This window comes from Mizuhopecten yessoensis, unplaced genomic scaffold (assembly GCF_002113885.1).
Source record: "Mizuhopecten yessoensis strain PY_sf001 unplaced genomic scaffold, ASM211388v2 scaffold10847, whole genome shotgun sequence".
Classification (NCBI taxonomy): Eukaryota; Metazoa; Mollusca; class Bivalvia; order Pectinida; family Pectinidae; genus Mizuhopecten; species Mizuhopecten yessoensis.
Window position 1 is genome coordinate 547,240 of NW_018408751.1, and position 27,748 is coordinate 574,987.

Consider the following 27,748-nt stretch of genomic DNA (forward strand, 5'->3'; position numbering starts at 1 on the left):
AACATACTGCATCAATTTTCTTTTCCCAACATATATATTGAAATGAATCATGAAGCAGGTGTTTTTTTTCTCCTTAACCACACAATTTATTTACAAGGTTATTGTGTCTATAAGCCCATTACTAACAAAATTTTAAATCTTCTCTGAACTTCAATATGTATATTGACAGTCTCTAAAAAACAAAATTTCAATGTTCAATTCCAGTGACATGTGATATCAGTCATTCCTCCATCAAATCAAAGGGATCCGAGTCGTACGCATCTTCAGTGTCGACTGCAGCAGGCAAGGTAGATACAGATGTTATTCTTACTTCTTGTATTTCAGGCTTTTGATCACTCACAAGAAGATCCAATGAGAATCCATCATCTTCATCAGATTCTTGTGTGTGCATCTCTGGCACTGTCTGTTCATCATTACAGGGTACAAGATGAATTTCACTGTTCACAGGTGCCACCGTCACTTTTGATTCCATGGTCACTGTAGCAGGTGCTGAAAATGAAACTTTTTTCGGACATGTTTTTTTTCTTGGTGACGTGTGCAGATTTTTGGGTACAACTTTAGTATCACAAACGGTGCACTCTTCAACATTTTTCAGCGGTGTTGTTTCTGATGCTCTGATCAAGTTCCTCTCCTGAACTGGGGAAGAGACATTCTGTGCCATGGATTTCTTGGGAGGAACATTTTTGTCGGAACTGTTTTGTGAGTGGTCATCTGATGCTTTCTCATTAGAAGATGTCTCTGGAACTGCAAACAGATTTTTTTTCGATTTCTTCTTTTCTGGTTTTGTTATTGGATTCGTTTTCCTTTTTCTCTCTGGCGTGATAGGGGGACTGCTTGCCTCACATTTTTTGTTTTTCTTTCCTTGCTTAGGATGATTTTCACATTCTTCATCGCCTAGTTCCATAGTAAAAATATCACTGTCAAACTTCATTGTTGTAGTTGTGGATGTAGCAAATTTTTCTTCAGTTGAAACTTCTTTTTTGACACAAGTGTCACTTTTTGAAACGTTGCAAACTTTATTTTCTGCTAATTCTACCAATGTTCCCACAGAAAAAGTAGTTTTGTAAGCTTTTTGCACTGCTTGTTCCTTGATTTTCTTCACTCTTTTCTTCTTGTTATTCTCTGATGCTTTTCCAGGCACACCCTCAAGTTTCTGTTGTTTAGATTTCTTTGAGACAGTTTTTTCTCCTTCCTTGCTCATGTTTTTCCTTTTTGTACCTGTTAATGTATGTGTTAACATAAAACAATTATATCTGAATGATGAACAATAAAATTTTAATTGGGCTACTCTCTCAAACTATAGCTGTGAAGCAATTCAAATGCAGAATGAAACCTTCAACTTTGTTTTGAACTAAATATTCAATAATCCTGTATACTGCAAAAAACAAATATTTAAAGTGTGGAAATCACATTTTTACTCTTTAAATTACAATTGTGATGTAAAAAAAATTTGATAACAATCAAATGGAATGGAATTGATAGTATGTCTAAATGTATTTACATGCTTATTTTAACACTGGTTTGGTGAACCTAAAGTGATTAAAAAGTTCTACAATGCAAAAGTTTACACTTTGCAGCAATTTGTTCGTGATATTAATTCACTAATTTGACATTTATAGGTTTGATGTTATCTTTATTTTCTTCTTCATTTAAATTCTAATCCTTGGCGCTGAACTACAGATCTGAAGCTAAATTGCACCTTCTTGTATTTAAGTGAAAGAGTACTTCACTCAGGTCTGAAAAATATATAAATCATTTTTGATCTACCCACCAAACCTATCGTGTGAACAATATTTTAGAGTGTGGAAAATGGACAAAGTTCATCAATTTCAAATATCCTACATGATATCATGTAATATACCTTTAGGTTTTTTTATTGGAGAAACATCCTTCCTGCTTTCTGTGGGTCCTGTGAACATCTCACATTCAGTATTTGTAGGAAGGTAGTCTTCATCTGAAAACAGCCCCCAAGTAATAGGGTAACAAAAATACATTTAGTTGACGGTTTAAGAAACAATTCATCATGACATATAGGTTCACCTGCCTTTTGGAAGCAACCTTAAAAACTTTAAGCCACCTTTTCCAAAAAGCATTTGCAATTTCTCTCATAATTTGAAGCCATATAATCATATGAATTTACCATTGTCATCACTCAAAATCTGGCTTCCAAGAGAATCCAAGACATCTTCTATTCCCTTCAGGATCGAGTCTGGTTGGTCAGAAAGCATCTCATCGACAGTGGCCGAGTCCAACATATACATGGTCAGGTCCTGGTGCTCGGCATTGTTTTCGCTGGTGTGGTCCTTTGGTTTCTTCACCTTCTTCTTGCTTTTCTTTGGTGTCAACTTCACTCTACAATGCTTCTTTACTGTCAAAGTAAAACGGCAATGCCATCTCATTTAATTTAAGTATTTAAAAAAAAAAAAAAAAAAAAAAAAATTACTTGCAATCATCAGCTGTTTAATTTATCTAGTGACATGTTAAATAATGAAAATTGAAACAACAATAACAGCTAAAGATAATCACTTTTAGTTAAATGTCAATCAATTTCTTGTATGTCTCTTGTATGTCTTAAATTAAACATGAGTCTATCCTTTAAATATTCAACTAAAGGAAATAAACGCGGTTATATAGTTATAACTGCATAGTAAATGTTTTTATATTTCTTATCCAGCTATCATTTCCATCAGCTGTCAGTGCTGGCTTCATGTTTCATCATTTATCAACAGTGTAAAGGGAGGTAAGCAGATAATAAAATTAACAGTTCCCAATTTCAAATAAACAATCTATCTATACTTTCACATAATGAATATATGTCTGTCAAGTAACATTTCTATCTTATTTGAATTATTTAATCTTCAGCAATAAACCGCTTTTGTAAACTGCCCCCCCCCCCCCCCCCAAGTTTATTTTTGTGCTCTTACTTTTCCTAGATTTTGTTTCATCCTCAGCCCATTTGCCTTTAAATTGAGCACTGAAGCTAAACTGTTTCAGTCTCTCCTGAAAAAAAATGTAAATATTTATCAAAAAATTGTGCATAGGAAAATTTTTTCAAGTACCACCTGGTAAAAGCCTTTGACAAAATAAATCACTTCAAATTCCCGTACAATGATAGCACAAAATTCCTTAAAATATTCATGTTTTATTGCAGTTGAGAACATTCAAGTTTTGTTTAGCAGTATTAGTTTAGTTCCTTTCACGCTATTTGTATCTCTGCTGCAATAACTAGTCATTGTCATACATAGTGAAATAGAAAGTAATGTGGGTTTTTTTTATAACATTTCCTCAAAAGCTAAGTCAGTACATTAATTTATAATTGGGCTATTAGATCAGATAACTTAGATCAAAATTAAGGTTGTACTTAATATACAAGTACATCCACGGTTTATTCAAAAATGCTGAAAGGAAAACTTTAGATATTTGCCTGACCTTTGTAGGTAGTTCAAGGGCAGCTAATGCATTTTGTGTTGCAGCTTCAACTTCTTTCTTAAAATTTGGTCCTTTGGATTTCTGAAAAATTATAAATTTACATACATAACGAAAAAAACATATATGTATATATATATATATATCAATCATTATGTTTCTTATATAACTTAAGTCAGCGTTTTTTTCTTGGGCAATCAAACTGTTACCAACAATTTGTCAAGTAAACTGTACATAGGGGAAATACAAGGGTTCATATCTATTTGTTATCAACTATACTGGACAAAAAGATACCAGCAATGCAAAACATGTTCACTATATTGAACATGCAGGAAATAGTGTTAAAATTGTGAAATGAAATAAAGAAACACATGGTGTTAAATTGTCCACAATAACATGTACTAGACAATGGGGAACTACACATTGCTACAACTGTTCATTACACAGCATTAGAGAAATAAAATAAATAGAGTTCAATCTACCCACTATAAAGTGCAATGAGAAACAAAATAAATGGTGTTCAATCTACCTACTATAAAGTGCAATGAGAAACAGAATAAAGGGCCATGAGAAACAAAATAGAGTTCAATCTACCCATTATAAAGTGCAATGAGAAACAGAATAGATGGTGTTCAATCTACCCACTATAAATTGCCATGAGAAACAAAATAAATGGTGTTCAATCTACCCACTATAAAGTGCAATGAGAAACAGAATAAATGGTGTTCAATCTATCCCAATATAAAATGCAATGAGAAACAGAATAAATGGTGTTCAATCTACCCACTATTAAGTGCAATGAGAAACAGCATAAATAGAGTTCAATCTACCCACTATAAAGTGCAATGAGAAACAAAATAAATGGTGTTCAATCTACCTACTATAAAGTGCAATGAGAAACAGAATAAAGGGCCATGAGAAACAAAATAGAGTTCAATCTACCCATTATAAAGTGCAATGAGAAACAGAATAGATGGTGTTCAATCTACCCACTATAAATTGCCATGAGAAACAAAATAAATGGTGTTCAATCTACCCACTATAAAGTGCAATGAGAAACAGAATAAATAGATTTCAATCTACCCACTATAAAGTGCAATGAGAAACAGCATAAATAGAGTTCAATCTACCCACTATAAAGTGCAATGAGAAACAATAGATGGTGTTCAATCTACCTGCTATAAAGTGCAATGAGAAACAGATTAAATAGAGTTCAATCTACCCACTATAAAGTACAATGAGAAACAGTGTTATAAAGTTGAAACTAGAAAATGCCTGAAAGACATGAATGCCCCTGGCAGGGTCATAAAAAATGGTATATTTGCTGGACAAGGAAATTATAGTAAAAAGGTCCAACTATACTAGACAGTTGTAAAGAGGTAAATTTGCCCACTACATGTATATACTTTGACAATGAGTGTTGGTGTTAATATTGTTCAATATAATGACCAACACAGAAACACATTGTGTTCAACTTAAAATTGTCCAATTTACTGAAAAATGGTAGAAATAATTGAAGCATAGAAGATATAATTAATTTATGATAAACCTACCTTTGTCAAATAGAGGCCTTTGTTCAAGTCCTCACCTCCGTGGTGGAAAGGCAGCATTGCCGAGGCCTTCACCCAAGCTCGGGATACTTTGTTGTCCAAGTATACTACATGGTAGTGACTCTGGGGACAACACATAATACAGTGTACATATATTACAATTTCTGTTTAGAAAATTTATTTTAAATAACATCATCATGGTTCCTAGAAATTAGAAATAAGATAAAGTTTTATTTGTTAGATCAACTGAAATAAATACCTTTGATATTACTACACATCAGTACTGTATCATCAAACCTTTTAGTTTTTGTTACATCATTTCCCAGGGTTCTTAATTAATGTTTTAGCGAAAGGCTCTCACGTGACATGCTTGTTACTAACTGTTTAAATATTTTATCAGAAATAAAAGTAGGATTCATGAAACACAAAACTGACTATATATATTTTGATGTGAAAACTTTGTCATTTTTTAGTGCACATGGACTTCCTTGTGTTTCAGAATTGCAACGTATCAGGGATCATCCTGGAGGAGGCCATGGGGCCATTGACCCCTCAAAACTGAAATTGACCACTACATGTACCAACTTTCTTTTAATTTTACATAAGACGGCCCTTCTTAATTTTGATATTGACTAGAAATTGCTGTAAATGACCCACTGCTCTCAAATTCCAGGATTTTCCCTGCGTATGAGTTGAGAAAATTGAAATCTCAGTTAGAAATACACAGAGGCATATCTAAAAATAATTTATGTAAAACTAAGAGTTATAGGGAGAAAATGTCATGGTGCCAGTGTAGATGATTATATTTAATAACACTTACTGGAAACATGCTGTTTTCTGATACAAGTTCAAAGAAGGTTTCTGTGTCAGGATCAATCTCAACCATAGCTGGCCACCTGTCCAATAATTCATAAAAAAATAAATTGGAAAGAGCATAAAGAATAAAGAGTATTATATGCTGTGTGTAATTTAATTTTCATACCTTATAGAATTTCAAAAGATGATCTGTGCATTAATATGTCTCAGTGATTTTGTTACAAATGTATACACTTATGACAAATGTCCTTATAAGGCAACACAATCTATGGACATTGACAGTTAATTAAGGCTGCAATCTGCCAATGGCACCTGTGATGTATGATTGAGAATGTTTCCAGTACACAATTCCTGTGAAAGAGTTGTTTAGAGCCAATCTGGCCAAATTTCTTCAGTTTAGCCACTCAGAAAAAGATGTCATTTGAAGAACTTGTTCTGGACAGACAGATAAATGCCAATTAAAATATGCTATGAGCTCGTCGAAGTTCAAACCAGGTGGGCTGAAAATTAAAAATGGAAATGTGTAAACTGTACCATGGATAACCGACCATCCTGGCCCACACAATGCTGCCCTCGGAATATCTGGTGAAGATATGATCAGATTCATCATAATCCTGCTCTCTCTTCTCACAGCTGTCATAGGATGTGTCTAAAAAGAAAAATATAAATGAGCAAGCTATGTACTTTGGCTGGGAAAGTTTGAAAGTTTTGCTTCTGACCAAGTCTGACATTTGGTTGCTTCCTTGTCAGGCATGCCAGTTGATTATCACACCTCTGCCCTTCCCAACACAATATGTATAGATGTAACCTAAAGAATTACCTGTTAATAGCAAAATTTGTTTTCTGTGTCTTTGAATATCTCATTAATCTGGGCAGTACTAAGGTTCCCATAAAAAATCTGGATTAATCAATTTCAAGGACATATGGATGTATCATCCGTGACCTGATTTCCATCTCTAGTAAAACTATCCCAGTTCTGTAACACAAGTTTCTGGATTTACAAGTAAAATTGCCAATGTTGTAATTCATAACCAGGGGCCGGTGACTGAACTGCAACTTTTTCAGACTAATGGAGCCAAGATCAAGGCGTAACATGTATGAAATCATTAATCAATATGTATAACACTCTACATGTATAATACATGAACATATTGTTATTTAGAAATTCGGTATTTATAAATTATAATGCTAGACGAATAGATCTTGTTGACAAGTTACAGATAAAGGAGGCTCACAAATGGGGCAAGTGTCTGGGTAAAATAACATTTATTTGTGGGGAAGCTAGCTAGGGCACTTATGCTGGGATATGAATAAAGAAGCTATAGGTACATACCTTTGTTCATTTCACAAATCCATTTATCATCAATTTCAGTAGGATCATTGATGTCTTGTAGAAATCTCCACTTTTGACAGGCTGTATTGGAGCATTGTACCCAGGTTCCTGAAGACAATTATAATCCATTACCTTACAGCACTTCAGATATCACGAGTGTACAAATCTCTTGATTGTTTCTGCTAACCCTGCTTACCCTAGATTTGTGTGCCTACCCTAAATTTTTCATTGGCATTTGGTGATATGCACTTTTAAAGTCAGAACTCCTGCTTTATATATGCAATGCAAAAATATTTTCCAAATAAAAAATAAATGCCTACTTATCTACCCTATTTTTTTGAAGACGATAGTGGAAACACAAGTGATTTTGTTTTTTGTCCTAATAAAATGTTGCATTGAAACACTGAATAAAAAGAAGATACAGTATATTGTCCTGAACTTATGCACAAGTATTTAATACTGTAACATTTTTGTACCATTACCTTAGGCAATTTCAACTGATTGAATTGTGGTATTCCTACAGCATCTTAACTATGGTTTTAATAATTCACTTTTCCATATTTGGTAACTGAGTATATGACAATATGCCCTGATATTTACGGAGGGTTATTCCATAATCAATTGTACGGGGGAGGTGGGAGGCACCTGTATTAATATATTATGGGTGGTGCGGTTAAAACCAGGTCTGCCTACCTTTTCTTATATTAAATCACATTTTAGATTTCATAGGTGGTGGGGTCTTTAACCACACTGATTAATACTCATTACAGAGTCTTTTATCATTTGAGTTGTTAAGTGTTTTGAGTTACCTGTTTCTTGAATTTCTCTCTCCATCATCAACTGCTTTTTACTTATTCCAGGCTGATCTTTGACAATGTCATTTACATTTTCTGCAAATTCTGTTCTCTTTCCTTTCTTCTTCTTCACCACATCCATCATTTTCTTTTTTCCCTTTTTGATTTCTTGATAGTCATTAATAAAAATGTTTGATCACTATTGCACATTAAATATGTATAACTACTTAATATCATAAACCATCCATAAAAAAAAATATGAAATAAAAGCATTTATCCTGCAAGTAAACAATTTCTTTATGGATTATTTTTCTTTTCTTTTTTATCTAATTTTTAGATTGGGGTCAAATTCAGAAAAAATATGCTCATAAGATCTCATCTAAAAGGAAACAGGTTTATTTTTTATATTTTTTTACAAACTTTAAAATGAAAATATTCTGTGAAAAATTAGGTACATTGTTTGGCGGGATCATAAAAGATGCAATTGTATAATACACAAGTTTTTCTTTAACTTTTATGATTCATTTGACAAATTCAAAATATTTAAAGATCTATTAGAAGGTATAGGACATTTATGAATTGTCAAAGATCCCATGACCAACCATCAAATAACAAAAATTACAATGAACTGACGTAATAAAACAAAAAGTTGATAGAAACTGGATTTCTCAAGCAGCCATGCCTGACTATTAACTTCCTTCCTGACCTTCTAGTAAAATTATTTTGAAAAAAGTATTCTAGTAAACCTGTTCAAGAAAATGAAACCAAAAGAAACTACTTAAAGGGAAAATTGAAATTTACATAGCGCTTTTGTAATTGTGTTCTTACCGATGGGTTTTGGAAAGTGTAATTGTCTGGGTGCAAGCACTTTGGCAGCACTGTTTCTATCAGCTTTCTTCATAGCCTTCTTCACAAGGACAACCGGTGTGTGTTGTTGTTTTTTGTCCTCTTCGCCATTGAATTCCAATTCACTTCCCTCGGGTGTGTTCTCGTTTAGTTCCTGCACTTGTGCACACTCAACCATTCTACAATATAGTGAATCCCACTAAATGTCATGTTGCTTTAATGTCATATTAATGTTACTACATTAGATTTCGCTTATTATCACTTCTGATTTGTTAGATGAAAATATGATATTAACCGGAACATGACATAAAGAAAATACGTGTTTTTTTTACCTTTTCAGGTGTCAAAACCCAGAAATTACCGTATTTTAATGTCCAAGTGATATGGTAGTACAAAGAAGATAGTTTAATAAAATAAAATGTAACTAACGCGACTTTCTTTTAGTGGACCAATCACTTTTTATTTATTTATTTCATTTAAGCATGCAGCCAAAATCCTTGCTGAATTCCGGCGGTGCTCTTCGATCGTACGTGACGAAATGTTTTTACTGAACCTTAGGGGTCACCTTAAAATTTTCTTACTCTTAATTATCAGAATATTGCAGAGCTTTTCCTATAACGAGATGAAATGGTGTCAAATATTAATACTAGTCATATAGAGGTTGAACACAAAGCTAAAAGTTCATCTAAAACTGCTTTCTTTTAAGTTCAAGATCTCTCAAATGTTGAAAAAGAATGAAACTGTTTAATGTTACTTGTTGTCAGTACTTTTTTATGTCAATAAAATGGACTGGAAAATGTTATATGCACATTACTTAAACAGGTATATTACAGTCATTTTTTGGAAATGATATACAAAAAAGATTGTATTAGCTGAAAAGCTATTTTTTGTCAAAATTAACAATAGTTAAAAGAATTTAAATCTGAAGACTATAGATAATATCTATCCAACATCACTTTGTACATGAAACTATTAGTAAAACTTGATCTGATGGGACTGAGAATTGGACAAAAATGTCCTGGCTGATCAAAAGACAGAGTAAATATAAAAAAATTACAGCTTCTTGAGACTGGTTCTATTGCAATCAAAGGTGGTACACACCCCACAAAAATTGGGTATCAAACTTTCTTACTGTATGTGTTCATTCTCTAAAGGGAAATCGTGATTCCTGGAATTCTCCTGAATCTGTTCAGGGACTTCAATCTCCAGTTTGTCATTTGGTATATCAACTGTCAAACCACTGGCATTCTGAGAACTATCTTCCAAAATGACATCTTTATTTTCATCCTCATCCTCATTCTGTGTGGTTGTATTTTGCACCAACTCTTCATCTGTTGAAAGTACTGTAGGAGAAACATAAAATAAACATGCATCTAAGAAATAGCAAAGAATGCCAAAGATTTTTCTGTTTTCAAGAATTTGAGAATTTTTGTACTGTGAAGAGGAACAAAAAAGGCAAATCAAAAAATACACAAAATATTTTTTTTTGTTGATTGCTTAATCAAAAATTACTCAGAACTACAGTTTCCCAAAATGAAGAGAATGTTTCCTTTTCTTCAAGTCAAATAATTAAGAAGGGCAATGAGTAAATAACCGAAAAGGGCAGGTTTATATTAATGACAGAGTAAAACAGCCTGGGGGAAAAGTTACTGAATCCTTGACACACTATGGACACAGTATTACATGATCTTAGCTACATTTAAGATTTATCCAAAGCGAGGGCTTGGTGTATACTGAAGCACACCATTTTTTTATGAAACAATATTGACCAGAGGTGAATTCAGTTGGTATGTGACACACAGGTTGACCATGATATACATACATATCGTGGTCTCTCTGCATGAACTTTTGGGTGTGATATTTGACCCAGAAACATGTATTTTGGTATTTTGATGTCAAAAGGTCCAATAGAGGTTGTAACGTTACCATATTGGTATGCGACAGAACCTTCCCAAGATGAACCAATGTGATGTCAATATCATGAAACAGAGGCAGAGATATATGCTCTGGAAACCTATAATTCCACATCAGAGATAAAAGGTCGAAAGGTCGGAAGAGGTTTTATGACCTTATTTTTGTAATATGCATCACAGCATATTCTTATTATGTACTTGCATACCAAGTCTGAAGTTCTTATGCATGCTACCATCCAGGCCATGCAGCAGTAGCTCAAGTGATCAATATAAGTTTTAAAAACTTACTATATAATTGTAAAATAAGTGTCATAATTATTGTAAAATAACTCAAGTTTACCAGTGATCATAAAACAGTGGCCAAGACTTGCTTGAGAAATCAATCCAATAAATATATGTACAATAGATATATTTCCAGATCCGAGACCAAAGGTGGTCACAATAACCTTTTTTAGTAGGCTACACAACCAAAATCCCAAGTTTGATGTCCATACAAATGTCAAGCTACCCTCACTACATCCAAGTGGGGTATTAAATCCTTGAAAATGTTTAAATCAAGTTTTATAAAGAATTTACATAACAGAAGACATGACTCAAGATCAGTAAATAAATATATCAGTGTTGTTGAACTTGAATTTCTATTCAAGTTTTCTAATTTTCAAAAACTTACATTAATAAACTCTTTAATAAATGTATTGCATGCCTGAATATGCATTTATGCCATCCCTTTATCATTTTGAAGCATAACATTTTGAAATGACCTCACTAGTTTTAAACTGTTCTGTCTGCAAAAGGACCCATTTGATCTCTTCTTCCCAGAATGTATGGCAAAAAGCAGATAATCATTGGTAATAAGTTCTGAAACCACACTTGTGGAAATTCATCAAACTGAACAGAAATAGATCAGTGCCATTTCAAAAGCAATTTGTCCTTTAAGGCAGATAACATATAAAATAAAATGAGCATTGGACTATATGTCAAATATTTTGTGTTCCCTGCAACGTTTGCTTCGGTTTGATATGAGGATGCATGGTGTCAATGCAAATGCAGGCAGATTTAAAGTTACATTGGTCTAATGGTGTGTTCATGACTCTGTCGATAGCGGACTGGAACACCTGCTCCCACTCTTCAGCAGACAAGGTTTTGACTGGTTCACTAGCTTTTTCTTTTTTCTAAAAAGAATTAAAAAAATCTGAAAACGAGACAATGCAAGTTCCGAAAACAGATGTTCTGCATTTAACGTATTTGACAGAAAATAAGCCCCCTCCCATTTTGGCAAATGGCCTGGAACCTGGTATTAATCTCACAATTGTAACCTTAAGAGTGGACTAAAATAAAGCTAAAAGCAAAACATCAGTGTCTTGACTTAAGTCATTCAAAAGCAAAGCACCTGTTAAATGATTAAAACTGACCCCTGTGACCTTGAAAGTCAAACATGGACTTTAATTTGAACAAAATCTATAGCCTTCCTCACAGTATGCAACTTGTCAAACATCACCCTAATGGCCCTATACCTTTTGTTTATTGAGGTGACTTTTAAAGATTTATGTACTGTGGACCAGATGTGACCTTGAAAATATGTCAAGGTCATTCACATGAACAATTGATCACCCTGGAACCTTAAGTTATTCAGAAGTTTTTAAGACAAATACCCCCCTCCCCCTCCCCCTTTGACCTTGAATATGGGTGAAGGTCATTCATTTGAACAAACTTTGTAGCACTTTATCCCAGCATGCTAATGGCCAAATATCATCATCCTGGGCCTCTTGGTTATTTAGAGGAAGTTGTTTAATAGTTTAAACATATTTGACCCCTGTGACCTTGAAAATGGACAAAGGTCATTCATTTGAAGAAACTTGATAGCTCTTTATTCCAGCATGCTACAGTCCAAATATTATCAGCCTGGGTATCTTGGTTATTCAGAAGAAGTTGTTTAAAGTGTTCAACATATTTGACCCCTGTGACCTTGAATATAGGCAAAGGTCATTTCTTTTCACTTATTTTGTCAGGCTTTATCCTAGGAATCTACCGACCAAATATCACGCTTCTTGGCCTTTTGTTTATTCAGAAGACGTTTAAAGGTTTTAACAAATTTGACCCCTGTGACCTTGAATATGGGTCAGGGTCATTTCTTTTCGCAAACCTTGTCAGGCGTCATTCTAAAAACTTATTAGCCAGATATCATGCTTCTGGGCCTTTTGGTTAATCAGAAGAAGTCGTTTAAAAGGTTTTAACAAATTTGACCCCTGTGACCTTGAATATGACAAAATATTTCCTAGTGCTATTACTAAAATATCAAAATTAATTAGTGTTTCTATTTGATTTGGTTTTCCTTGTTCTCATTTTCCTTACTTTCCAGTTTTTTTTCAGTTGGATATTTGACTATCCAACAATAATATTGTTGGATAGTCAAATATCCAACTGGACTTCATTAAGTGTTCACAATGAATGACGTCACAGGGATTTTTTAACATCAGTTCTTATTAAACAGTCAATATCAATCAGTATCTATGATAACAAATGATCAATTTGGTTTAATGGTGAATTCTACATCTATTCAAAAATCTTCTTCGACTTCAATACCTACTTAGGACTGGGGGCCAGAAGGCTCCTAAAATTCAGGAGGGACCAACTGATCCCCTGAATTTCTGTTCATAGTGACCCACCTGACCCCAGCTATGCTATTTATGCCTGATTTTTGGAAACTAAGAGGTTTCAGCTACAATTTCTGGCACTGCAGGTTTTTCTTTTTTCAGAAAGGTTGCCCGAGGAATATTCAATAAAATGTTGGTTTTTTATTATTATTAAAACTTTGCTACATGGACTTTCACTTGCTTGTGAGGCTTTGACTGCTCATCAGGTCGTCAAGGTTTTAAGGAGGACTCCCAAATTTCTTTGTAATACATTTTTGTGCAATAATTCATAGTATCTTACTGTCTTAAAGACGAACTTTGAAGAGTTGCTTCAACCTTGAAATATATAATATTACTACTGCAGTGAACTAGAGACACTTGGTAAGGTTCTGACAATTCTGAACATAACAGGAATGATATATAATGAAAGGTACGAAAGTGTCAGTCAGGATAAGAAGATTTTTTGTTTAATATATAATATGTGTTTTTACCTCAGTTTCCTTCAGTTTTGCCTTTTTACTTTTTGTCGTATTTTCCTCTTTATTGCATTCAGATGAGATGGGTGTCTGAACTGAATCATCCTAAATAAAATGAAAATAACATTGCAATTAAGTCACAAAGTGTTTTGAAACAGAAAATTAACAGATGTACAAGCATCATGATCTATCAGAAGGGACAATGAAAATCAGTTATTTTTCTATGACTTACGGCAGGAAGAACCTCAGCCCCACCAGTCATACTTGATTTCTTGGTATTTTTTGGTTTCACAGAATCTTTTTCTTTATCCACATCATTACTTTGTTTTTTAATTGATTTCTTGGTCTCTTTTGGCTTCACTTCCTTTGATCCAACGCTTTCCTGTGAAATAAGATACAAAGATACATAAAGTACTACAGGGGCAGAACAATATATGCCTGTCATATATGCCATGCATCCCATAACAAAGTGACATATATAATGTAATGGTGAAATAAAACAAGAAGAACCTTCATTTGTACTCCATTACAGAAGAAAATTAAATCATTTCTTGTATGTGGTTAAAGGGGAAAACACTTTGTACTTTACTAGCCGGTGAAAGAGTAAATAAGCCTCAAGAATCATAAAAAAATCTTTAACTGTATTAGAATAGCCTCCCTTTGCCCACATTTCAATTCATCTTTTAAAATGTACTTAATTACAACCAGATTTTGCTCAAATTATAACTTAGTTTTTGTCATTGTATATAGTTCCATCAGAACCAGAATCCATTTATATTTGTTTTTCCCCGTTATTACGCTTAAGCCTAAGCTTTTGTATAATGTATATGCTTAACCAAAGTTTCATCAACACATAATAATCTTAAAGCAATTATCTTATTTTGTAGAAATCAAAGTGTGGACATACGCTCCCCATACCAGATCTTGTCTAAATTTCATTTTTTACATCTACAAAGAAGTATAACAATGTCATCTATTTTGAAAAAAACTTGACAGTCCTTCATCCCAGTAAACTTTATATCATTACCCTAGGCATTATGGTTCTTTATATGTTTATTTATTTGAATAAATAATAGAAATGGCTTTAAAACCTTTGTATCTTTGGATTTTTTTGGCTTCTTTTTCTTCTCTGATTTTTCATTCTTGTTTTTCTTCATGTCATCATTCAATCCCTATTAATACAAGAATAAATTCACAATCAAAATTAACATGTTGCATTTTGCATAATTCATATTAAATTTTTCAATTTCAAATATTCCTGCATTAATTTCACAATCCAAAATTAATTGCTAAATCAAAAAAATTGTTGTGAATATTATTATCTGAACCTCTGAAATAATTTCTCCCTGACTACATATTTATCAAGTCAATTTTCAACTCCACTGCCAATTGAATTTTTTGGAGTTTTTCTTTTTTTTATTGTACTCAGTTCAGAGTTGTATTTCATTATTATAATCATACTAAGCATATTTCAGAAAAAACATTGATGTACACACAATTGCAGATGCTGTCAAATTTTCGCAGTCATTGAGTGTTAACATTATTTAAATTCAAAAGAAAAACATGTATTTAATTTGCAATATTTAGCTATATGGGCTGGATTCCAAGGTTTCTTTATTATATTCATCTTTTTAATTTTTATTTTAGAAAATTAGATAGAAAATTACTCTATCATAAAGCAATAAATTTAAAGTGATGATCGATCATGAATTTTAATATCTTTCTCATATTCTTTCAAATCTATGTTTACCTGTTCAACTGGATCTATGCTCTTCTTTGGTTCCGTTTCTTTTGTTTTCTGGGGTTTTACTTTTCCAACTGTATCACCATTGCTCTAATGGGTAGGGATGAAAAAAATTATATACTAGGGGTGTCACAATACGCCAAGAGTGTATCCCGATATATTGTCATAGGACAGATGTGCTAAATTTTATAATAAGTTGTTGTCAGACTGTTATCAAACTGAATCATATATGATATGGATTACATAGATTTAAGATTTTTGTCAAACCGACCATCGATTACAAATGTTTCCACATAAATTTCGAAAATTTCCATAAAGAAGAAGTTGTTTGAAGTAATTGATCACAAACAGACCTCCAGGGAGAACAATGGAAGCCATGCTTTAGGCTCAGTTTGATCCCTTGGATCAAGTCAAGTTAAGAAAAGTGGAGGGGTTCTAAATTTAAAAATTGTAATTGCTACATAATAAATACCATTGATGGTGCCTTCGTAGGAGCCTGAAATCCAGAAGCCTTTTTCTTCTTCATTACTTTGATACTCGTTGAACTTTTAGATGTTTCTGAATCTTGAACAGATGATGTTGCTTCGGTTTTTTCTTCAGAATCTTTAACAGATGACGTTGCTTCGGTTTTTTCTTCAGAATCTTTAACAGACGACGTTGTTTCAGTTTTTTCTTCAAAATCTTTAACAGGTGACGTTGTTTCAGTTTTTCCTTCAGAATCTTTAACAGATGACGTTGCTTCGGTTTTTTCTTCAGAATCTTTAACAGATGACGTTGCTTCGGTTTTTTCTTCAGAATCTTTAACAGGTGACGTTGTTTCGGTTTTTTCTTCAGAATCTTTAACAGACGACGTTGTTTCAGTTTTTTCTTCAGAATCTTTAACAGGTGACGTTGTTTCAGTTTTTTCTTCAGAATCTTTAACAGATGACGTTGTTTCAATTTTTTCTTCAGAATCTTTAACAGGTGACGTTGTTTCAGTTTTTTCTTCAGAATCTTTAACAGGTGACGTTGTTTCAGTTTTTTCTTCTGAGTTCTCTTTAGCGTCTCCCATGTTATGAATTACTTCCTTGAATTATAAAAGAAAAAAACAAAGAACATAAAAGTATGTACACTTTTGATATATATATAATTAATTGAAGTCAATTGTTTTTAAACCATTCATGTTGAATGGCAAAACCATTTTGTATGACAATAGGAAAATATGAAGAAGATTTTGATTACAATGAACCAGTTGACTCAAGATTTCAAAGGTTGGCCACAGTAACACTAACAACAAGAGTACCGCGGTGGTGGAACAATATACACCCGTTGAATGCCATAAAGTGTTATATACTTTCTTACATTGAAATAAGATCTGCATCATTCTAAGAGTGGTTAGCTGACATGCTATAAAAAATGTAGGAGGAGATTGCCGGACAAGAATCAAATACTGAAATGAACAAAGGGCAATAACTTTTGCAAAAATCGCTGAATCAAAATTCTTTTAAGGGAGACATAATTTCATATCATGGTTATAATGTATACCAAGTTTCAAAGAGATCGGTCGAAAAATGTAGGAGGAGATGGCCGGACAAACAAAAGTTTAGGTCGGACGGCCCCATACCATAATACTCTCGTTAAATTTGACGGGCGTATCAAAACACGAACCACTTTATCGACACCGGGTTGGCAGATGACTGGAAGCTCTGCAGATACTTCTGGTAAATCACTTAATTCTGGATCATTTTCCGAAGTCTCCATTCTTTCAAGTTCTAAACAAAAAAGTAAAAATGTTATATATTATAGACAGGGTAGGTTAGCAATGCTGGCTCTCTGTACTCTGTAGGCTTATACTGTAGTACCAAGAAAGATAGTGGTGTGCTTCCACCAGGGATCAAACCCGCAACCCCAAGCTTCCCAGTCCAACCTTCTTCTCAAGTACTGATTTAGCTAAAAGGAAATTCCCCCTAACTCGAAGCTAGAAGGTGACAGTAATCTTTTGTACAATAAAAATATGACAAAATCATTGAAAGCTAAATTACTAGCAATTCCAACTATATGTTTAAATTTACCTTATAATGTAGAAAATTTCAACACTAGATATCTGTTCAGTTGTTGTGTCAATAAGAAATCTCAGGTACTGTTATTTATTATAGGCAGGCTAGTATTAAATGTAACTTGGCTCTCTGTACTCTATATACTGTATATTTATGCAGTTTTAACACAGCTTTCACAGTAATGGATGGTAAATTTGATAGAGATCAGAGCCGCCGACTTATAGGTTTAACGACTAGATTCTGGAACCTTAATTAATGTTGAGCTGTTTTCAAATTGTCACTATGTTGGTCACTTGATGAACTTTATTACTACTGTTCTCGATTTAATGTGGGTGATTATTGTAAGAATAACCTCTATTCCATGGACTAGAGAATTAGGCAGAATAAATTTATGAACCAGGCATACCAAAATCGAATTTCCCGCCTTTCTTACTGTTCAAGATTTTTAAATCTGGTTTAGGCCTATATCAAATTTGTAAATTTTTTGATCGAATTAAAGTGGTTCAATACACGACAATCTCTGTCTTTTTTCTTACCAATTACACGTATTATTTAAAAAATATTTTCAGTCTTCTTATGTTTACCGCTGGTCCTTTTTGAACAGCAAACGTTATGTGTTTACATTCAACAGACGACAGCTGCCTACACCACTCGGTCGTGAAATAATGACTCGTGGTTTTATATCAATCGCAAGTGTTACGTCCGATGATGTTCCGAATGTTATTTCCCATACCTCATTGCGGTGTTCATGCGCACATCGAGCACTTGCTGAGCAGGAGCACGGAACAAGCTGGGGAACCGAGGTGGTATTTCTCTCTCAAAGCGGTATTTAAGATATTTGCTGATACATTTATGGAACATTTCATGTTAATTTAACTTCTTTAACTGCATAATTTGAGCGTGCTCATTGCTGGTAGGCTATATAAAGAGGTTTATATGTAGGTCAATTGACTGTTTTGATGTCCGACTTTGTTAGTGTAGTCATTGCCCGCTAGATGGCGGAACTGAGTCGTATTTATGTTGTACACGTGCTGATGTCAACATAAATATTCGTCGCCCCAACGTTCAGAATGAGTGTCGAGGTAAAGACTCCGACACGGACTCAGTTCGAGCACACTGAGTTCCACTGTGGTGAGAAACAGTTAAGAAGTGGAAATTCTCCGCCTCTCAGAAAGTTTTCATTCGGTGACAATAAGAACCAGAATGAAGGAAAACAGGTCAGGAAACGTCGCTTCAGCCAGTTTCGTGCCGAGACAAACCAGCAACACCAGTCTTTTGGCTTCAGGAGAAAGAGGCTGAAGTCCATGCCATCAGAAACAATAGTGCTTCCTACTAAATTTCTTCTTGGTGGAAATATCAACGATCCATTAAACCTAAATAGTATGAATGACAAGGAGATTGACAAAGTGTTAAACGAGAAAACTCCAGTATCTTCGCCCTTACCTACTCCTCTTCATCGACAGAAGGTTGAAGTTCATATTCCAACAAACATCACTGACCCTTTGAATCTGAATTTAGACGAGGACTGGAATTTGACAAAAGGTGCAAATCGCAATAAGAAAAAGCACAAACATAAAAATAAGAAGAAAGGAGATTCAAGCCAAAATACATCCACTTCTTCAGTCATGTCAACATCTTTGTCAAAAGAACCATGCTCTGAAAAACGAAAGGGTCTTCTGGAAGCATTAAGGATTGAAATTGATGACGATGACATTGCCGTCCCAAATGCTCCAGAAACTAAAAAGACATCTACAACATCTACTGAGACATCAGAAAGTGCTAAGACAGTGACTGTTAATGTTCCTAATGCAGATAAAATTGTTTCTCCTGTCATTTCGCAGATTTCACCAAGTAACCCTTTTTACCGACGCCGACGGCGGACTCTAAGCATGAGCGATGCCAGGCCAGAACCATCTTCATTAGTGTCACGATCCATTTTGAGAACCTCATTAAGTCCACCGAGATATTCATTAGATCAGGACAAAGTCACACCACCAAAAAAGTTCAAAAGACAGTTCAGTCAAAAACCTGCAGAAAAGACAGCTTCAAGTTCAACTTCACACAAACAATTTTCAAAAAAAGGAAAATTCATCTATGGCAACTACAACAGGTATTATGGATATAGAAATCCTGACACTGCAGATGATCACAGACTGATTTCCTTCAAGAAAGAGTGGTTTGAGGGAAAGGATGCAATTGACATTGGATGCAATGTTGGACATGTGACATTAGCGATAGCAAAAGAAATGCATCCTCGTAAAGTTATAGGAATCGACATTGATTCTAGTTTGATTGCTGCTGCTAGAAAAAATGTGAGACATTATATCTCAAAAGAGAACACGGGAAGTTTTCCCATTTCAAATACTCTGAGTTACGGTCCGATTGCTGCCCCACCAGTGAATGAAGCCAACAGCCACCCAAAGTTTCCACACAATGTTGTGTTTGTACAGGTAATTATCAACCTTAAATGTATAATTAGTAATTGCTTAAACAGACACTTTTCATGCATATCGTAACCGTATTAATGTAGTGAGCTTAATTACATAAAGATATTACCCATTTCTTGCTTGGCTCCTTCAATACTTATTGTAAGTGTTTCTAAGGTGCTTTGAAAAACAATGAACCAGGGCTGATCCAGTGCAGGAGGGTTCAATATGGAGTTAGGGACAAGGAGCCGGGGGAAGTAGTTCAACCCCGGGATAACTCCGGCCAACATTGTGAAGATCAATCCANGGGGAATTTGCTCATTTTACTTTTGTATCATTATATTTGTGCTCATGCAGCTTACTTTTTTGGAGTTAATTTTTGATGGGGCCTTTTTGCCTCATTCTGGTAAGAAAATGTACCAATTAGGAAAGAAATTTTCAGGAGTAAACTGCAAGTTTTGGGAATTAGGCAAAAATATGAAATAGTTGAAATTAGGATGGTACACATTATTGGCTCCAAAAAGTCCCCAAAAATAAACACTAACTGTATTAGTGTATACTTCATGTACAGTTGTATATATATGGCTGTTATTGTACATTAGATATCATGTATTTACAGGGAAATTATGTACCCGAGAGAGAAGAACTTCTAGAACTGGAAAAAGAAGATTATGACGTCATCTTAGCTTTAAGTCTGACCAAATGGGTTCATCTCAACTTTGGTGATGATGGCCTTAAGCGGATGTTCAAGAGAATCTACCGACAGCTGCGACCTGGTGGGAGACTGATTTTGGAGCCTCAGCCCTGGTCCTCATACAAGAAAAAGAAGAAATTGACGGTAAGTGTTTCTAACCGAGTCGAGCATTGGTTCACATATGACGTTCCAGACAACTTTTGTGCTGTCACCATATATGTTCAGCAAAATAGTTGCCAATACAAATGGGTTAAGCGATATCTTGATTTAGGAATGTGCACAAACAGAAAGAGACATGGGACATGGAAAAATGTTTTGCAAGATGGCGGCGTATTAAATGATGGACATGGGTAAACTAATGTAGTACAGAACATTTACTTAAATGATCGATGGACATTGTTATTGAATTTTATTGCACTTCCCGATGTAAAAAAAAGTTTTGAAAACTGAATTTCTCTAAATACCTATGCTCAGGAAACACTGATAAAATGTACCCAGGCATAAACCAGTAGAAAGGCTAAATGTACGTGAGCATTTAATAACTGCTGATTCAGAATTGTAAATATTTTCACTTTGGTATTCAGTCAAGTAAGATTAGTATATTTATTTTATCTTTATAAATTAAATGTAGTCATCACTTCGTTCCTTGTGTAAAAATACTGAAAATCTTATAATTTCAGCCTGAGATTTTTGAAACCTTCAAAAGCATCTCCTTGAAACCAGAGCAGTTCTCTGACTACCTTCTGTCAAAAGAGGTCGGATTCTCAACGTGTGAGGTTGTAGACACTCCATTCAACAAGTCTAAAGGTAGGTATAGTTGGAAAGTGGTACCTGAAACAAAACCAGTGATTGTAATACTTACTTTCCATAGGGACCTGTGTTTTGTGACTTTTGGAAAATATTTGCATTGGTTTGGGAAAATACAGCAAAAATATTTTAGGGGAAGGGACCCTTGTATATCCTAAAAAATCTCTGAAAAGAGAATTTTCTGTTAAAAAAGATTTATTTATATTTATCAAAATTAGACAACATATCATAAAGTATGTTCAATAGTAGGGATTGGTAAAATAAGAATATCAACTAATTCACAGATGATAATAAAAAAAAAATGTATATTCAGCTCTTGATATTGAATTACAAAATAAAAATATGAATTAATTTTACTTACGTTTCAGGTTTCCGTAGGACTATCCAGCTCTTCACAAAAGCAGAAACGGCAGCCAACAGCCCAAAACAGGACGACTCTGCAACTATTACTGAAACAGCAGCTAGTGCCCCAACTCCGATAAGTCCAGAGCAAAATATGGAAGCATCGGAAACATGTGCTGGACTGGAGAATACAAAACCAAATGAGAGCTGAATCAAGCTGATCTGCGGATACACTGGATTTAACTTAACCAGACAGTGTGTGTTGGAACTGATAACTGTGGTTACATTGAAAATTAGATACAATAGTCTTTGAAAAATTGTATGTGTTGACATGTTACTGCCATACTTGTGCATTTTGGTGTTGATAAATGTCTTATTCTTACTATAAAACTGACCAGAAACTGAAACCAGAAGATGAATATATATAATATGTAGTAATCTTAGATCTAATAGCTACTGCAGTTTACAAGTCTTTCAGAAGTTCATTTTATCCTATTTTCTCAAAACATTCTCAATTAACTCTTTTACAAATAAATGATTATGCAATGTTTGAATGATTCTTGATCGAAAAACTGAAGATGTATACTTTACTAGGTAACTGCTGTGATCTATATACTAGGTACCTTAATTGTGTATCTGCAGTGTAAAGACAAGAAAAACATAACTTGATGTTACTTACTTAATACTGATACTTCTTGCCAGTAACTTTAAAAAAAAATGAAAATAAATCGTTATAATCTACGATTTCAATCTCATGATATTGAATGATTTGACAAAAAGTAAAAAGAAAAAATCAGCAATTTTGTGTCTGCTATTATAATATTATTTTAATGAAAGGTCAAGGGAGCATTTAACTTTGTAATGATAAATAAGCAGAGTAGACCTGTAAAAGACGTATTTAGGTATGAACATTCTCAATGATGACAAGTGCTGATGTAAGTGAAACAACCAATAAGAGTTCACTGTAAAGACCTAGTTTTGTCTGATTAGAAACATAACTGTAAAAATGTTGAATTAAACCAATTGTGTAAACACAGTCAGAATCATGAAGTTTCTTTATTGTTTCTTAGAGGGAATGATATTGTTTGGACTTCTCATGCATCGGTTACAACAGTGCAAAGTCTGTTTTAAAACTTGAGGTAGGCTTTGGATCATCATAAAAGTCCTCTGGATATTTTCTGATAACTTTCGGAATTTTTTTTTGATGCATATATTTTTCTGAAACTGAATGACGTTCATAAGTTCCTGCTTGATAAATAACTATCTCCCTTAGATAAAGTCTGCACCTGTTTAGCGAAGTAACCATTAGTTAACTTTTATGTTTGATTTTCTTATACAATACAAGGCAAAGACTGAATATGCGAATCAAGGGGGTGTACTAGAATAGGGGCATCTGTTAGATTGTCTGGACTAAATTTATTTGTTTTGATTAAACACTACTTTTTGACATGGTGACACATTTTTGCAGAGTTGTGTCCCTTTTCTCAAGAATGTCTGATACATGCACTTCTGATAAATGTGCATATATGTTTTATCTTGACATTTTTTTTTAGAGTTGAAATTAAAAATGACAAAACAAGCAGTCTACTCTTAAAATACTCCATAGAAATTAAGGAAGCTTAAACAAGTGAAATTTCTCAGAATACATGTATATGTGTACTTTGTACAATTAATCACTTTGCAATTGAATTTTTATTTCTTTATTTTGCTTTATACCCCACTCAATGCTGAAACAAGTAAGCTCCTTTTCAGTTTTCTGGCTACATGATATGTATGTACAGTATCCCAATGGGAAAATATTTTTCCAAATAAATAGAACGGAAAGAATATATTTTTCTTTCAAAATCTTTTCATGGATATCAAAGTTTTTTTTAATTCCGGATAATATTTCCCCGATTTTGCAATTGTGTCCAAAATTTTCCTAATTTTAATTCAGAGATCTTAACCCAAATACATTCTATAACAAAACAAAAAAACCTGTTTGACATTAAAATGTTTTGTTCAATGTCAACCATGCATCTTATTTGTTTTAGTCCATGTTTGTGAGATATTGTTAAATTGTCCTAAAACTTGGATATGTCCATTCTTATCTATGATGTATCTTGGCCAGTTGTGGTATTTGTAATACAGCATTCTCATTCTCATTTCGTTATTTAGTTTCATTTACAAATGCATTTTTGTAGAAATAAAATCATTCATTGATTGTTTAACCAATTTCTGAAATCAATATTGAACACTAGTTTGCAATTATTTTAACATTTTCAGTTGTTTTCCGAAACTCAACCTTCAATGTTTTTCAAACTTGTAAAAAGTGGATTTAAAGGAATATTGAATTTCAACCCCTTAGATAAGATTGCTATCATTTCCTCCGACAATTTTCCCTCTGTTTATGAGATTAATAGAGTCTTTCACACTCTGGAAAAAATACAGAAAAGATCTTGACCCTATGGGTCTGGCCCTTGTTTTTCCTCACACCAGACATTTAATATTGCAAATCTTGCCATGCTTGATGATTGAGAAATGTTTCTGTCCTACTCCAAATTGGGGAAAGATATATTTCTCCCACCTCAAATATGAGTGTTGATGGCATGAAATACAAACATAGTTTAACAGTAGGGCCAATAGAGATCCTTCCATAATCTACTTTTCTTGACGAGACACCATATTGATTATTTTTCTGACGTCACATCATTGTTTATAGCAGCTTGTGTGGCTTGTCTGTACCCTAACATGTGTCTGTCCAAGATGTCTAATCCTTTTGTAAATACAATGAATTTTGTTGAAACCAAAAAATCCAAGATGGGTGAATTCCATGTCTGCTTCATACAGAAATTATATATCTGAGAATAACTATGCTAGTTTAAAAAGGTATATATTTTCCTTGATCATTGAACAAAATGCTTCATGATTTGAGGTACAATGTATGCTATGTTTTTTTCCACTTTTCTCATGGGGTGATTTTTTGGCAAATACTCAAATATTTATCATTATATCGACGAAAAACTTGAAAAATTTAATTACATACATGAGATGTCTCTGTTCAAGGTAAGTAGGGAAATCTGTCCATTTTCAAAATGATTGTACGTTATGTTGGTGGAGCACAAATCCCATCCTCAATTTCCAGGGGTTACGATCACCTACACTCTCTACAGTAGAGGGTGTAGGTGATTGTAACCCCTGAAAAAATCGAGGATGCACAAATCCTGACTGTACCCGGTCTTGTTCAAATTCGAAGTTTAGGGTAAATATAGCATGATTGTAAACAGACATTTCATTGTTTGACCTTAATACCACATGACAATTGGTTGTTGGTTGGTAATGAAGCAGAACAGGTAGACATTGCCTGCTTATCAAGTCCTGTATCCACTGGTTGGTGCAAATGTAGACAGAAAACACGGCAACATTAGCAGCGTCTAATGTGCCATTGCAATAATATTTGTTGTTTGACAGGGTTTTTGCCAGGTGTTTATAGGGTCCGGTACAGAAACCATTCCCAATTGAAAAATTACCCTGCATTTTCCCAATTTCAGTCTTTATTTTCCAAATTTGATTAAAAAGCATGTTTATATAAGTTTCCAGTTGTAATTTGTGCAACGTTCAAAGTGCAGGTGTATTATCGTCCATGGAAGAGCATTCAAAATACATAAATATTTGAAATTGGAAAAGCAAAACACAAAAAAAAAAAATGTTTGTTTATAGCTATACATTTTACTGAAACAAACAGGTGGAGAAAAACATTTTGCTAATCAAATTGCGGGTTGAATTAATCTATGATATTTTCCCAAACCTGTACATGTGGGAACACTGATGAAATTTCCCAACTTTTGCCAAATGCCGATGATATTTTCCCAATTCCTGCTAAGGGATCCTTTCCCAAATTAGCTGGCAAAAACTCCGGTTTGCAACATAATGAATCATAACACAAGTTTTCAAAATGCATTTTTTTTAAACTTCTAAAAAATTTGAAATGTTTTTGTATTTCTTATCTTTGGACATTGTAAATCCCTATACTTTTTGTTTATAGTTTCAATGTTTTTGAAAGTTCATCAGATGAAATATTTTTCGTAAACTTCTCAATAAGCTAACTCGGCTTTAACCCTTTCACCACTGTAGAACATTATTGACTCTTCCAAGTTAATGCATAGTCGAATTCGCTCAAGATACATAGGGGTGAAAGGGTGGAACAATGTGGCTTAACATTGATTGTATTGTTGCCTCTGACAACAAAATGATCCATTTTTGGTCAGTTAGTCAGTAAGCAATTTGAGGTGGTAACAAATAATTTCTTTGTTAAGGTGCTTACTTTAGCATTATTAAATCATGTGTTAGCATTTTCATGCAGATTTGAAAGCGCTAAATAATAGCTGCTTAGTATAAGATAATTATTCTTCAATGTTATATGTTATTGGCAGCTTTAATGCAAAATAATTATGTGCGTAATCATTTGTGAGTGGCATTATTACAGTGAAATGTATAAAATTGTAGTAATGAGAATTACTATGATTTCAATGATATACATGTAATTTCTCCTGTGTATAATGGGGCAGAAAATGTAGTTTACAAATATTGCCAGTATGCAGTACAAGTATCAGTGATGTATATCTACTCTTCTAGAAGGAATATAATGATCTTAAGCTTTATAAATGTTAAAAATAACACTGAATAAAATTCAGTCAAGTCATTGTTGTTCTGTCTATTTTTATACGAACGTCAAATTTGACGGTACCTAGTATTATGGTATGGCGTTGTCCGAACGGCGTAAACTTTGTTTGTCCGGCAATCTCCTTCTACAATTTTCGACCGATCAATTTGAAACTTGGTATACATTATAATCATGATATGAAGTTGTGTCTCCCTTAAAAGAATTATGATTCGACAATTTTTCCAAAAGTAATTGCCCTTTGTTCATTTCAGTATTTAATTTTTTTGGCCGAAAATTTTCTCCTACATTTTTAGCTCACCTGGTCCGAAGGACCTTGGTGAGCTTATGCCATACCGCAGCGTCCATCGTCAGTCGTCCGTCCGTCCGTCTGTCCGTCAACTTTTCGTTTAAACGCTACTAGTCATGAACGAATGAGCAGATTTTGACCAAATTTGCCCAAAAGCATCCTTGGGGGAAGGGGAACAAATGTTGTATAAATGGTGGGTCTGGCCCCCCTGGGGGCTGAGGGGCGGGGCCCAATAGGGGAAATATAGCAAATTCTTTAAAATCCTTCTTCTTCTGTAAGAACGAAAGAATTTGTTCCATATTTGGTCTGAAGCATTCTTGGGTGAAGGGAAACCAATTTTGTATAAACCGTAGCTCTGGCCCCCCTGGGGGCTGAGGGGCGGGGCCAAACAGGGGAAATTTAACAAATTCTTTAAAATCCTTCTTCTTCTGTAGGAATGAAAGGATTTGTTCCATACTTGGTCTAAAGCATCCTTGGGAGAAGGGGAACTAATCTTGTATAAACCATTGGTGTGGCCCCCCAGGGGCCTGAGGGGTGGGGCCAAATAGGGGAAACATAGCAAATTATTCTTTAAAATCCTTCTTCTTCGGTAGGAATAAAAGGAATTGGTCCATATTAAGTGTGAAGCATCCTTGGGTAAAGGGGAACCAATTTTGTATAAACTGTGGGTGTGGCCCCCCTGGGGGCTGAGGGGCGGGGCCCAATAGGGGAAATATAGCAAATTCTTTAAAATCCTTCTTCTGTATGAATGAAAGGATTCGTTCCATATTTGGTCTGAAGCATCCTTGGGTAAAGCAAAACCAATTTTGTATAAACTGTGGGTCTGGTCCCCGCAGGGGCCTGAGGGGCGGGGTCCAATAGGGGAAACATAGCAAATTATTCTTTAAAATCCTTCTTCTTTTGTAGGAACGAAAGGATTCGTTCCATATTTGGTCAGAAGCATCCTTGGGTGAAGGGGAACCA

General features: G+C 34.2%; 2 protein-coding genes across 2 annotated transcripts; one reads left to right on the plus strand and one right to left on the minus strand.

Annotated features, from left to right (window-relative positions):
• Positions 1-66: 66 nt before the first annotated feature.
• On the minus strand, positions 67-18,228 carry LOC110462974. The gene is made up of 20 exons (XM_021517266.1): positions 18,104-18,228; positions 17,179-17,282; positions 16,004-16,597; positions 15,538-15,621; positions 14,879-14,959; positions 14,020-14,169; positions 13,803-13,892; positions 11,745-11,850; positions 9,898-10,108; positions 8,748-8,944; positions 7,935-8,087; positions 7,126-7,233; positions 6,327-6,441; positions 5,797-5,872; positions 4,980-5,099; positions 3,430-3,510; positions 2,925-3,000; positions 2,141-2,368; positions 1,862-1,954; positions 67-1,218 (listed from the first exon to the last, which is right to left on the minus strand). The coding sequence occupies exons 2-20, from the start codon at positions 17,269-17,271 to the stop codon at positions 221-223; spliced, it is 3,654 nt and encodes a 1,217-aa protein (XP_021372941.1). The 5' UTR covers positions 17,272-17,282; positions 18,104-18,228; the 3' UTR covers positions 67-220.
• Positions 18,229-18,317: 89 nt separating this feature from the next.
• On the plus strand, positions 18,318-26,517 carry LOC110462927 (7SK snRNA methylphosphate capping enzyme-like). Its single transcript, XM_021517173.1, has 4 exons — positions 18,318-20,017; positions 20,613-20,831; positions 21,368-21,494; positions 21,863-26,517. Exons 1-4 carry the CDS (start codon positions 18,638-18,640, stop codon positions 22,045-22,047), a joined length of 1,911 nt encoding a protein of 636 aa, XP_021372848.1. The 5' UTR covers positions 18,318-18,637; the 3' UTR covers positions 22,048-26,517.
• Positions 26,518-27,748: the final 1,231 nt, after the last annotated feature.